General features: G+C 34.8%; 1 protein-coding gene across 2 annotated transcripts in view; it reads right to left on the reverse strand.

Annotated features, from left to right (window-relative positions):
• The window catches only part of CCDC102B (coiled-coil domain containing 102B), a 135,941-nt gene that overhangs the window by 104,418 nt on the left and 16,907 nt on the right, over window positions 1–14,616 (reverse strand). For both annotated transcript variants that reach the window (XM_014870904.2, XM_014870901.2), the window contains exons 3-4: window positions 13,295–13,503; window positions 8,671–8,779 (exon numbers count right to left, since the gene is read on the reverse strand). In XM_014870904.2, the coding sequence (XP_014726390.2) occupies window positions 8,671–8,779; window positions 13,295–13,503 (318 nt within the window). The remainder of the gene's footprint in view (window positions 1–8,670; window positions 8,780–13,294; window positions 13,504–14,616) is intronic.

The following is a 14,616-nucleotide window of genomic DNA, read 5'->3' on the forward strand; positions in this document are numbered from 1 at the left end:
ACAACCAATTTCTTAGCCAACTTTCCATCCTCACTATTGTTGAATTGAGAAAAACATATAGCTAAACAAAGAACTGTAAGGAAACAGAAAAATCAATAATAGTCAGCATGGTTCAAAACAAGTTTAAATTGTCCTCAGTCTCATAAATTTCCTAAACTGTATGGGTATTACATGTTGCAGATCAGAACACTGTTTTTCCCACTTTTTTTTTTTTTTAACACTGTTAAAATTTTAATTTTTAATACAAAATTATTAAATGAATAACATTAAAGATATAATAGGAATGCTAATTGATAGATTGGAAAATAAAATATTAACTAAATTTAACTTACAGTACATTTTTTAATGTAAGTGCTAATGAATCATAACAAAAATACATTAAAATGAGTGCAACAGTCAAAGCCTCTACATTTAAATTAGAGACTACACAAGTTCACTTATCTTACAGATGAGGACTGTTGACTTTTCAGATTAATGGTCAAGGGATGCTGGGAATAGGATGCTTTCTGTAACTCTAGGTCTCTACAAATAAATACATGTCAGATTACTAGAATACTAAATAGTGTGAAACCACACTAGAATTTGTAATCGTTACTTTCCTGTAGGAAAAGCATCCATACCAAGGTATTCAATTAAAATTTGCAAGTCTGATTTGACAAAATGTGAAATATTCAGGAAAATCAAAATGGTATCAAGGTTTCTTGATGAGTACCAGACGATTATACCAATGTTACTTAAAGTGCACAAAAATTGCACTATAATACACCAAATTCCAAAAGCTGTCATGTTCTGATGCAGTGAGCTTTATCCTTAAGCATTAACAACCTGTGCTAAAAGAGAAAGATTAAACCAGTATTCAAGCTTGTTTTCTGAACTGTAAGTTCAACAGGATTCAAGAAATAGAGGAGATGACTTTGTTCAAATAAATTTAAAAGTGTTGTGCTGCTTAGAGTTCAGGTAAAGATAACATAAGACATTTCTCCATACAGCTCTCCTTGCAGAAAAAGAGCCTGAAATATACAGCTTTAGTCACCTGATAAGCAATTACATAAAATAATTTCTATAGAGCAGTAGTCGAGTGGCAAGTGCCCTTAGCACTTGTACTGTGCTGCTTTCAGTTTACATGGCATATCTTCTTTTTTATCTGAGCCTCACCCACAATAGAACATCATACTGGCACTCTGAAGTAACAAGTGTCCCTGACGAATCTTCTGTTACAATTCCTAATCATCTCTTACTACACAGCTTAGGAACTGATTCAAAGTTCATTGATATAAGCAGATTTCTCTTTGACTTCAAGGTATCCCTCAAGCTGTTACTTGAAGTAATATGCAGTACTTTTTCCAATGTAAGCGTGGAAAGTTTTGTTTCAAAAACAAGGGAATAAAATTATCCAAGGCTGTTTTCCCAACCAAGCCTCCTCTCAAATTAGATTATTTTTTAAGTGACTCATTGCCATCCTTATCCAGGTAAGGATAGAAAAAAAAGAACTGAATCAGCTAAGAGCAAAATGGTTGTATCTTTAATTCAATACCTTTAATGTCATCAATTTTCAACATTCTACCTGTTGTTACTTTTAATTCTTCAGTGGTTTGTTAGTTTTTTCAAGTAATTTCAGCACAAGTTGATTTTATGTGGATGAATAACAAGTAAGCACACTAGCAGAAATATTTACTTTAACAACTAAATGAATGCTAAAATATCATACCAAAAGTTAAATTCAGGACAGTAAACATATATTAAAAATCAGATATTAAAAAGCCTTTTGGTTTATTTGGTTTTTTAAAACTATATACTGCAAAGAATTAATTTCTGATCTAGACAGCCATATGGTCAACTGACCACACTAATTAGGAATCAACTTTGTCATAATTTGGGGCCTTTCAATCTGAACTATGAAAAATTCTTTTCGTTAAAGATGCAATCATAAAATCATAGAATGACCTGAATTGGAAGGAACCTCGAAGATCATTTAGATCCACCCCCCTTGCTCTGGGAAGGAGCACCTAGACTGATCCCTAGGACCAAGATTGCTTCATGTACACAAACACACGAACACATACCTACACACATATCTATAAGTGTGTGCATTTGCACATTCCTCCCTCATCTTCTTCATTTCATCACCAAGTTATACTTTCTGCCAGTGGCAGAACAACAGGCTAAACAAACCTCCTCAAATGGTGCCATTTTGGCATGATTTTTCCTTTCACAGAAAATCTGTGCGCAGAAATGTGTTTCAGTTTGCACACACACGTTTCTTCTGAACATGCTTTCTCACGGAATTAACTTTTCATCCCTCAGTTTTCTTTAAATAAAAAAGAAACAAAAAGTAATCCTGGTCTTGCTTGGTGTTTTCGATGCCAAATGTGTAATGAAGACAGAGAAAATATTGACAAGTTAGACTGAATGGAGTTTAAATATCTTGTCAGAAGCCAGTATGAGCAAAAGAGTCAATGAAACTGTAGACTTATCCTGCACTTTCCAAATTAGATTTGTGGGAAAATAAACATCAAATGGAACCTTAATTTTATGAAGCATGACAAATTATGCTTTATGCTGGACACTAAGAACATTAAGTACGTAATTCCAGAGATTAAATATGATCAGGGACCTGATTTATGAAAACAGTGGAAGGAATAGTTAACTCTTTGCAAGAATTGCTGCTGAAGCAGCAATACAGAATTCTTTCCTTACTCTCTAAGCACCTGTCAGTTACTGTAATTTACACAGGAAAAAATGTGTATATTGAAAGTAATATTTGAAGTACTTTTACCAAACCAGGAGTCAGATATGTAGCACCATTTTCATCCCATTTCAGTCAGTCTGAAAATTCCACCAGCCTCCCAAACAAATGAAGCATTGAAACCAGTAAGAAACACTCACAATTCTAGACCTATTAACTAGAAAATTAACTGCACCGAGATTCCATGCTATAAAGTCATTTGTATTCTAAAATAATTCACATGTTGTTTACAGAAAATTGCCTAATGATATTTTAAATCTCAGCCTTGAGGCTTCGGATATCAAACTTTATAAAAACTCCTCTAGCACACTAAAATAGACTACTGCCTATTCTCTAGTGTATAGAAACACTATAAAATTATTTTTTGCACATAATTTTGTTCCTATGATAGTCATGCGAAGTACCTAGCATTTCTGGGCATCTTAGGTAAGAAATTAAACAGAGAAATTCACAGTAGCCAGTATAGCCATTCAGGCTACTTGTTTATGTCTAATAATTATTAAGCTTTTTGCAGGATTCAGGGGACAATCAGAAGGCATTTTTTGAGTCAGGTGAAGAGTATGGGACAGAATATATTTATACATTTATATATTTATATATTTATATATTTATATATTTATATATTTATATATTTATATATTTATATATTTATATATTTAAATATATATTTTTTGTAAGATTATAAGTGTATCACTTTTTCTATTTCATATATATAGAAAGTGAATGAAAAAAAGCAATTTCAGGTGAACAGCTGTGTAGCACCTTCACACTATAAGGTAATTTCAGAATAAAAATTCCTGGAGAAGGTAGAAATCATGTGGAGTCTTTAACAAGATCTACCTATAGACAACTTGAGCCTCCAAATAGGCCATTCCATTTTAAAGAGCATTTAAATGTTTACAGTGATAATAGAAGATGTATCCAGAAGCTTCACTCACATCAGTGGAGCTTCCTTCACCTAGGAACAACAGGTAGGGAACCATTCACAATCTCTTAAAGAAAGTAATGGTCCTAAGTAACAATACACAGATTGTTGTAATATAGTGTAAAACATCTATATACTGAGAGAGACAACAGAACAGACTTGTTTTAAAAGATGTGTAAAGATGAGGATTTTTTTGGCTCTATCTCAAAATCAATAGCTGGTGACTTCCTTTCAATTGTAAAAAAAAAAAAAAAAAAAAAAAAAGAGAGGAAGAATAGACGTCTCTGTGTCTCTGCCGAATATACAAAAGGCTCATTTGCCTGCTTTTCCTTTTATCTAGCTATACTTTTTTATCACTGATGCTCCAAAAAGATTTAAGTGTCAATTAGTGTAATTTTTGTCTCCTATCCCACAAACTGGGATAGGAATTTCCTTCATTAACTACCAAAGCACTAGATAATGTAGAGTAAGAGTACATTCTGTACGTCAGCCAACTGAAAATTCTTTTAAACAACACAGAATTCACTGCCTATAGTGGCATTTGTAAGTCTACAGTGCACACCAGTGGAATAGAGTAGTACATGCATTTTTCCACTATTTTCCGTATAATGTAATGTTTTGTAAATATTCCATCTTATTTAACTTTGAAATGACCAGAAAAGCATATTTTTCAGGATTTATAATATAAAATTTTGAGGAAAATTTGCCATGAGTATAAACAAGAGTGTTTTACTGTACATAAGTTAAAATGAACATTCTAAAACCTCAAACTTCAACAGGCTTGCTCACACCAATTCTGTTTGCAAACATCACAGCAACACACCAAGGATTTGCTTTGTTTTTCAGAGTCCAATGACCTAACTAATTAAATTCAGACATACTTTTTTGTGTTTCTTAGACTGATGGTTAATTGATCTGTAAACTGAACTGAATCTGGAAAAATTGGATACACCAATTCCTGGGTGTACATTCAACATGTAAAGTTACAGATGTCAAAATTTTCATGTTCTTCAGAGAACTTAAAGATTCCTACTCTTTCCAACAATATTTACTTTAAACCCAAGTATATCTAATGTCAATACCCCTTATTTACTCAATAGTCTTGCAAACAATTTTTGCCATTCTGTGGATACTCATTCTAATACAACAATAAGTGTAATTTTATACTAATTGCTTTCCAGTTTTAAAAATATCAAAGTGTTTTACATCCTTTAATGGGTGAACAGAATTCTTAGAACAAAAAAAGGAAATTATCAATTACAACACCAAACGCAATTTTCTGTTATATCTGTTAAAACAGTCTAATTTATGACCCCAAGAAAGACAAGAGGAGTGCTAGTGTCACACAAAGCTGCCTATAATGCTCATGGTTACTATGATCATACATTGTCATTTTACTACTATTTTTTATTAACTCGGTACTTTGAAAACTTATTTACAACTTCCAAATTGAAGCTGAATGGATAATATTTTAAAACTGTGATCAGCAAGATCACCAAGGCTTTCCATATTTAGTTTATTCCAAGGTGAGTAAATACTAGTCTTTTAATGAAAGTAGTTAAAGAAAGTGATTAGTTTCTGGGAGCACTAATAATTAAGTGTTGGCAGCTGTGAAACTTCTAACATTCCCCAAAATCTTTCCAACTTCCAAAAGACTAGAAGAGCTATCCATTCCTAAAAATGGTTTAATTCGCAGTGGGACTATCACTTGCAAACCAAACACTTTTTTTCACATTCACAGTGGGACTGTTAGGCAATATACCAAAGGAAATTGCAGATTAATTTAGTCAAGGACATGGAAATAATCTAGATGTAATGATTGATCTGCTGTTGATCTAGAAATTCCTCTGTGATTTAATATTGAAAATATATATTGGAATCAGATTCCATGCTTAGCCTAGTAGATGTCTGCACTTTATTTCATTTTCAAATTTTTACAGTCAAAAATCTTGTCTGTTCCAGCATGCACTTCTCAACAGTAATATATAGTGAGTAATATTACATCCATTTTGTAAACACACAAGGTTTGGTTTATTTCAGTAGAGGGAGAGTTTCCACTTACAGAAACCCCAGGCATCACACTGATAGAAATAATTTCATTCATATTAGTCATACCCATACAGATCAGTGTTTTTCTTTAATTTAAAAATGAGATTTATGTCATAAATATCAGAAGATGAACAGAATGATCAAAATATCACCTCCTGTTTGCAATTAAAGCGATTGAGCATGTTCCCAAGAAAAAAGCAGCAACACATATATGTAGGCATGCACGTGCATTAATATTATCTATCTATCTATCTATCTATCTATCTATCTATCTATCTATGTCTCCAACGAATTCTCAGAAAATTTTTACTTCCTGTTGTTCTATTCCTGATGACAGTGCCATAAAGCCTTTCACAAAGATTACATTTCTTAAGCAAAACTATTAACTAGCTCTACACTTTCTCTGTTTTGCATAAGTATAACAAGCTAAAATCCTACTTAATGAACAAGCAGAATATAAAGAATTAAAATCTGAAGGAATTAAAATATGATAGCTGTTAGTTTGTTGCTGTGTTGCATATGCATCACCTATTAACTGGAACTTGAGATTTAATAGACTACTTGCAATTCTTTCCAGAACATGAAAGAAGACTAACTAAATTCCCTCCATTATTCCAAATCGGAGATGTTAAATTCATAGCAGATTTTTAATTCACTATCTATGTTTAGTTATACAGACACACATTTTGAGTTTCGTTGGATCAAAGAGATCCTCTATCCATTGTCCTGAAAGCTAAAACCTGCAAACTGCAAACAAATATATCTTATTCTCCTAGTCATGAAATGGCTATATTGAAATGGCTATACTGAAATGAACATGTATTTCCTAACACCAATCGGCACAACCAGGCAATGTTCTTAAATTACACCTTCAGGGCTGATCTTTGTAAAAGTAAATTACTTTCTGACATCAGAACTCCACCATAAATGTCTTGTTGAGCTAAATCTGTCTCCTGACACATCTACCTGTGCTCCTGAGTATAAGAACAAGCCTGTGTTGTACTCCAAGGCCTGACAGCTTTGGTTGACTCCTTTGTTTACTGTCAGAGTTGCCTCCCATGGGACCCTTCCCAGATGTTTCCTTACTAAGCCAATATCCTGCTCTCCTTAGGTCCAGGGTCTGTACTCTGCTGCTCGCCTTTTGTCTTTCAGGATGACCAACACCACTATTTCAAAGTCACCACAGAGGAGGAAATTATTCATCCTCACATCTCCAGCTAGTTTCCTTTATATTGTTCAACAGCAGCTACAGCTATACATCATCACTTGTTGGCCCTTTGAATACATTCAGCAAGAAATTATTCCTGAAACCTCACTGAAATGTCTTTGACTGCAGCAGCTATTCTACCTTTCTAGCAGCTGTAGTCACCCATGAGAACTGGGGTTTACAACACCGAGAGCTGAGTTCTTTAAATACTTTTTTTGTTTCCTCATTAAGTGGTCTGTAAAAAACTCTTACCACAATGATGCCCTTACTGGCCTCTCTTCTGATCCTAGAGTCACAACTCTGATTACCCCCCATCCTTCTGGAGACTGCAAAAGATCTGAGTTGCTCATAGATCTGAGGGCAACTTCCATCCCCCCAGCCCTTCCTTGGCAGTGTTTCTGGAAGTCCTTCACAGTACTCCAGTTGCATGGACTTGGCACAGTATCTGAATTATTCCAACCATATCGTAGTTCTGTAACCACATACAGCTCTAATTCTCCCTGCTTTTTCCCAGGGTGTGTGTATTTCTTTACCAACAATTGAGACGAGTGTCCCTTCACATTGCTTTATCATTCCTGAAGTGTTTCTTGCTCCTATCAATCCGTGCCCCGAGCTTTCCATCCAACCAGCACTTCTTCGTTTCACTGTGGTCTGTAATCTCTCATTGCCTCCTTTCCTAGTTCAAAACTCTCCTCATTACGTTACCCAGCTGGTAGGATCAAGGAGACAAGACCTGGGTCCCCATGACCTCAACCCCAGAGCTATGTGATCATTCCTAACATGTTCCTAGTTGGTGCCTGTGTAGCAGTCTAAGGACTGGACAGACCCTGGCAATCTCTCTGCAGTGTTCTGGATTCTAGCCCACAGCAAGCCACATAACCCTCAAAACAGCAAATGTGGAACACAGGGGTTTCTATCCCCACAGGAGCAAACCTCCTACCACTGCCACTCACTGCTTCCTCCTGATGTTTATGCATGGTTGATGTTAAAACTGGCTCTGATGGCTCACAAGTCATGGCTTTCTTCCCCTACTTCATTACCAGGTGTTTGAACTCTTTTATGTGGAAAAAGAGCCATCCTACAGCTGCTGGAGGACATACCTTTCCAGCCCTCCTACTGTGGGACTATTCACTGTGAAACTCACAGCAGCCTCTGGCTGCCTCTCCCATGTGGCTCAGACTTTCTTATTTCTAGGTCCTTGGAAGATTCTGGTAATCTCCTCTTTGCCTTTTCTAATCCTGCCCAGCCTTACTTTCTTGTCCAGGTTGATGGGGACAATACAGTTTTTCAGCTAATTTCTACACCTCTACTGTTCTATTGCTCCAGGCTCACAGGAAGGGTAGCAGGGCTTTCCTCAACATCCCTTTACCCCACATGGGCCATTTCTCTCTGAACACAAGTCCTGCTGGACCCTGATCACACACTGCTGTACATTGGGACCACCAGCCTCACCACACATGGGGATGGGGCACCAGAACCTGCCTCCTCTGGCCAGTAGGGACTGGAAGCCTGTGGAGCCATCCCAGTGCCCCTCCCACAGCTCCCAAGCACCAGAGCTGCCATAGCAGCATCCACACACCTTCATCAGGTCCCTCCCATCTGGCTATAGAATAATAATTGATAAATAGTGGATTTATCACATTCATAAACCCTGGACACAATTTTACTTAGCTACAACAAAGGAAATCAGAAGTCAAAATTTTCTTTCTTATTACATGTGATAACAATGTACTGCTAGCATACCTGTTTCAGGCTTTCCAGCTTGGTTTGCCTCAGTTCTTCATATTTCCATTTCCAAAGAAATAATTCATTTTCCATCTTTTCCATTTCTTTCTCCAGAAATATATTCATTCTAAAAAAGTATTTTAAGATTTAGTATTGCACAATTTTGAAGTTCACAGAAGAAAAATTACTTTGAATTTCCTTCTTATAGAGTGAGTTATATACTGCTGCCTTTGTCAATGGTATATCTTGACTTTTCTAAAAACCTATATTATCATTGCATAATTATTCCAAAAGATTTACAAAAAATAATAGCTAAAGAGAAAACAGAAATCCAGTAGTACAGAATTAAACTTTAAATGAAACAAAATTTTGAGATAAACTGAAGAAAATTTGACTTCAGTTAGAGGTTCAGACCACCTAATTTATCACAAGTTTCTTCACAGTTAGTGAAGATCCTCAAAGAAAAGGTATTACATCACTTGTATTTAGTATAAACAGACGATTAAACACACATATGCAAAGGGAAATATACACTATAAAGACCAGAAACCAAAGATGATTGATGTTAAACATTAAAAAACATAATTAAAAGATGTATATTTCATGTTTCAAAAAATAATTATTCCTTCAAGAAACTGCTAGAAGACTTTTAGGAAAATTTCCTTAGCACAGAAGTACTATGCTTATACAATGAGAAAAACATGAAATAGTTGAAAAGAAAATTCTAATATTGGCAACTAAAGAAACTGTTGTGTGCCACAGTAGTTATTTTCTATTTTACTGGAGGCTAACAGAATTTTACAACCTTTTTAACAAAGATGTTATTGCTGGGCTTACTAGAACTATATTTTGAGAATATTTGGTTTAAATAAAGTGTATTAAATAAATTTGATTTAAAGCAAAATGTATTGATGGAATTTGTCTGGGGCATTTCTACACAGCAGACTGAAGGCTTGCACAGAGATAACAAGAGTTGCCACTGGACTGACTCAGGTCCTGGAAGCAATGTCAGCTACATTAATGAAGCAATCCACTAGAGTAAAATATCTTCTTCCCTCTTCTTTTATATCTAAAACTAATGTTCTTGAATCAGGGATCTCCTTTTTCTGTCTAGATTTAGCATATAGCACAGCTTATCTTAGCAAACACCTAAAACTCCCATAACATTACAGTAATAAAATAAACACCATTATTCACAAAGCAAAGAGGAGCAAGATGCATTTCAGCTCAACGGTTTTTCTTTCAAAGTAATGGGATATTTTGTTGGAATGATATCATGATCTCATTGGGGAACTAAGATAATTATTAGTGGGACATTTAATACAGTAGAAAGTGAATACACAAAAGATGACATTCCAATACTTTGAGCAATAGTCTATTGACCATACTGAATGCAGTGAAAGTCCTCAGAAATGGTCTAATCTGAAAAGTAAAAGAAGAATGTGCAGTATGTTTTGCTTATTTAGAAGACATTTTTTTTTTGTGCTACAGTACTTCTTAAGGGAGATCAGCTCCTTCTGATACCACTAATTGAAAGAAATTATTCTGATTACATAACGTTTGCTATTTAAATATAGAAAACAAAGAGCAGAAGAAAGAATACAACAGACATCAGAAGCAACTTATTACTAGGTAAAAGAATCAAGTTCAGAGTATTTTTCATGGATCTTGTAATGAGACATTTTAACTCATTATCTAATTAAATCGCAGAATGGTTGAGGTTGAGAGGGACCCTGAGGAGGTCATCTGCTGCAAACCCCATGCCCAAGCAGAGTTGCCTAGAACTGATTGCTCAGGACCATGTCCAGATGGCTTCTGAACGTCTCAAGGATGCAGATTCAGCAACTTTTCTGCCAAACAAGTTCCAGTGTTCAGTGATCCTTGCAGGAAAAAAATGGATTTCTTGTTGTTCAGGCAGAGCCTTTTGTATCCACTGTCTACCTTACCCAGACAGTGTTAAGCAGTTCCTCTTTGATATTATTAGCCATCAGGGGACCAGCTTGTGGGCTTTTGGTTTTAGAGGAAATGAACACTTTTAAGTTCAAAATAGAACAAATCACTTAAAACTAGAAGACATTTAGATGAGAACACTGATCCAAAAGATGACAAAAGATTTTAAGCAAATGATTATGCAAAATGATGACCCACTCATAAGGTTTGTAATTTCCATTCATGATAATGGGACCTCAAATGTGTAATTGATATGAGCTATTAGTACCTAGTAAAGGATGTTGGTGTGTAATTTCACATTGCAAATCCAAGCCTGATATTTTCTGAATGTCAAAACATAGATTTTCATCTCTTTAGTTTTAGTATATTTTTTAGACTTTCTCTTTTTGTTCTTTGCAAAGCCTGACCTGTGTGCATAAGGCTATGTCAACATTACTGATGATGGCTCTAAGCAGAATGCAATAAGAAGTCTTCTCAGGGTGAAGAAGCAAAACATCTTATGAAGAGATTAGTTAGGAAACCAACAGGTTTACTAGTTAGGTAACTATTAAGTAATTTAGTTAGGGGGAAGTTCAAACACTGAATTTGCATAAGCTAACTTGACTCTAGAAAAAATGCAGTCAGAGTTCAGAGTGCTGCATGTAAACCAGAAATTTGCTGAGAAGTCCTCTGCTGCATGAGTAAGATCATACTGACTGCTAAAGTAACCTTTGGCATTGAGGTTCAAGCTGTCTATGATCTGCTTGCTTTTGATGCAGCACAGCTGCATGTCCTTGGCTTGAGTTCACTGAGAAAATTGCTAAGTTGTGAAAAAGAAGCTGTGAGAAAATACTTAAGCTAGAGCCACATAAGATAAGGAGAGTAAAAATGCAAACAGGGGTGAGATTGTTGAGATAGTCATGACTAGCAAATCCAGAATACAGGGGTAAAAACACTGACATGAGCAAGAATAAAACCTTAGGCAGAAACCTGGAAATCTGGAGTTGGAAATTCGGCAAAATCAGCCAATTCTACTAAGTGGTGGAGACCAACTCTTTCTGAGATAGCAGGTGACAGCCTGCCCAACAAAGATTCATCAGCTATCTCAAGAGACTGGTGACTATGACAATACTCATCCTAGTAATATTATTCCTATTTGCTGTCTGCACTCCCAAATATAGTTGCTTCATACTTAGAAGTTGCATATATTCTGCTTGCATTACATCTCTGCATGCAGGAAATGTTGCCCTCCTGGAGAGGGAGCTGCTATACCAATCCCCACTGTTATGTGGAAATCACTGCCCTGTGAACATTTTTGCTGTCTCAGGTTGGCATTGCCACATGTTGCATGTTATAGATGTGGCCCAATTCTTACCATGTGCCAGTAAATTTATTGCCTAATACCACAGTCAGTATATATCTAGGCATAAACGGAAAAATCCGTCCCCGTGAAGTACAGCTAAAAATTGGTTAGAGAAGCATGCAAACAAAAAGACAAACCAAAACCTGTTAAAGTTTTGCCTAAGTGACTAAAAGTGAGTTGAAAAATTTTCAATTTTCTAAAAGAAAATTATTATATATGTATGCATACTGTGATTGCTGATGAAGTACCTAGGCCCCTAAATATTTCAACCCCAGGAAAACGGGTATGTGGGGCATCAGTCTCCTAACTCACATACATATATGCTGCCACAGAAAAACTAAATACTTTTTAAGGAAAGAGAGCATGACCATCTTCTGCTATATGATTCAACTAGAGAATCATTGTTTGCTTTCTAAAACTATCTAATTCATATAACAAAGCACATCAAACCCTAGTTAGGAATTGAAAGGATTTTTTACCTCAGATTTGTACACAACAAATATGAAATAAACTGACTGGCAAGAAATGTGAAATAAGCTGACAGGAAGGAAATTCTTCAGCACATTTTACCATTACATTTCTGAACTGAAAGTGTTGAATATATTTGCAATAGATGGGGAATTTTATTCCTTTTAATTTTCTAATTAACTTCAACTGATTTTGAAATTACTGTCACCTGTAATTACAGCCTGAAGTCTGCTATTTCGTCACCATACATCACATGCTGCATGTTTCCTCAAAAAGCCTTTCTATTGAGATTCAATCTTTCTCAATATTGACCATTTATACAACATAAAACTTATTTTAGGCCACCAAAATATACATTTAGTATTTATGTGCGACAAATTTGATATGTTACATAAGTGTACAATAAATGTATTACTCCCTCTTTGTTACTGGCTTTTATCACAGACTTTGCTAGAAGTGAAGAGGTTAAAATTAACAGCATTTTGCAGCTGATTCATATATTTTTCAATTAAAAAACAGCCTTTCTCATTCTGCAGTTGGCCTCTTTCAAAGTCTGCTGGTAGAGTTTATGAAAATTTGTTATTATGCACAAAGCACTTCAATAACTAAGTATAACATATATTAGAGATCACTGCATTGCAAATTGCTAATAAGTACATATTTGTATGGAACACCTCTTATTTAAATGACAGACAAGCCAAAGAAAACAATAAACACTCTATGTTGAATTGTTTCTCTAAATTCTTATTAAAGCCTTTCAAATAGCAATGAATAAAGCTTACAATATATGAGCTATAAATATAAACATTACCATATCTATCTTAGAAACTGCCTTCAAGCCCTTTATGAGAATTCTACAAGTAGGATATATTTTGCACTTACTCTCTTTCCTTCTGTAAGAATTTTCTCATCTCAGCCAAATGCAAATTTAAGACTGATACATGCATTAAATCATTCTCTGTTGTCTTAGCTGTAGTGCCCAAACTTATTTTAGGTTCCTCCAAATAGATGCTGGGAAATCCATTGGTGAAGAAATCAGGAGGCTTTGGGGTGAATTTTTTATTGTCGTCGCTTTGGCCTTTGTTTACATCCTGAGAAAACAAAAGTATGACACCTGAGTAAATGAAGGAACAAGTCTAACACAGTTCCAGCAGGGCCTACCAAGGCTCTTCTAGACATTTAAGGAACATAGAAGAAAAAAAGGAAATAGGTAACATCTTAGACAGTTGGACTGTATATGGGTAGAAGGTGCAAAAATGTCAGTATATTTGAATAACTGTCATTTTGTGATATTTCACAGCTTCTGTTATGACAAGCTTCATATCCAAAATATTTCCAATATGTCTTTACTAAGGAAATATATGCTTTAGTATATTATTATATTTCTCTTTTGTTGGCTGTAACTCCGGTGAAGACAGAATCCTGGAACTCATAAAACCAGCAATGCAATTTATCCATACAAATAATGTGTTGAGAAACTCTACATTATGAACTCTCAAACTTTTTATGTAAATTGTGTTGAAGCAGGCTTACACAAGTTTTTCATAATGAACAAAGTATATAGGTATCTATTTTAAAGATAGATGTTTTGCATACAAAACATAAGAAAAACTAATATCAAAATAGGAAAAAAGTAAAATAACATTTTTGAGGAAAACTGAATGCCACTTATAAACAAGTTTCCCTTAGAAATGTATTTGCTTTACCATATCTGAGGAATTTTGTTTCAAAACTAATCTCATTTTAGCAGTTTACTGACAATCCTCTTTCATATCACTGTTCTTTTGAGGTTTTTGAAGAATGCTCAAAATTTACATCAGAAAATAGTAGAAACCACTGAAAAGATAAGAATGTTTCCCATTGACATATAAAGTTTAAGTTTTCAAGCAGAAAATATTTTATACTAAGGAAAAATAGTTAAAGGATATTTTGTGGTATTTCCTTCCAATGGCACATTTGTCTGCCTGAAAATATGAAAGGCATGTCTTTTTTGGCAAAATTTATTCTTGCTACTAACATAAGTCTTTTTTTTTTCCTTCAGATTTCACAGAAATATAATATCGTTAATATGCATTAGAGAGTAAAATTTCCAAATAGAATACATGAAGATCTAAGACCTTGGCAATTTCCCTTGAATTGAAGTAAAAATTTTCCTACTTTCAACAATGCAGGGAAAAACATTTTCCTGCAATGTATGAAAAAAA

This window comes from Sturnus vulgaris, chromosome 1 (genome assembly GCF_052056855.1).
Source record: "Sturnus vulgaris isolate bStuVul1 chromosome 1, bStuVul1.hap1, whole genome shotgun sequence".
NCBI lineage: Eukaryota > Metazoa > Chordata > Aves > Passeriformes > Sturnidae > Sturnus > Sturnus vulgaris.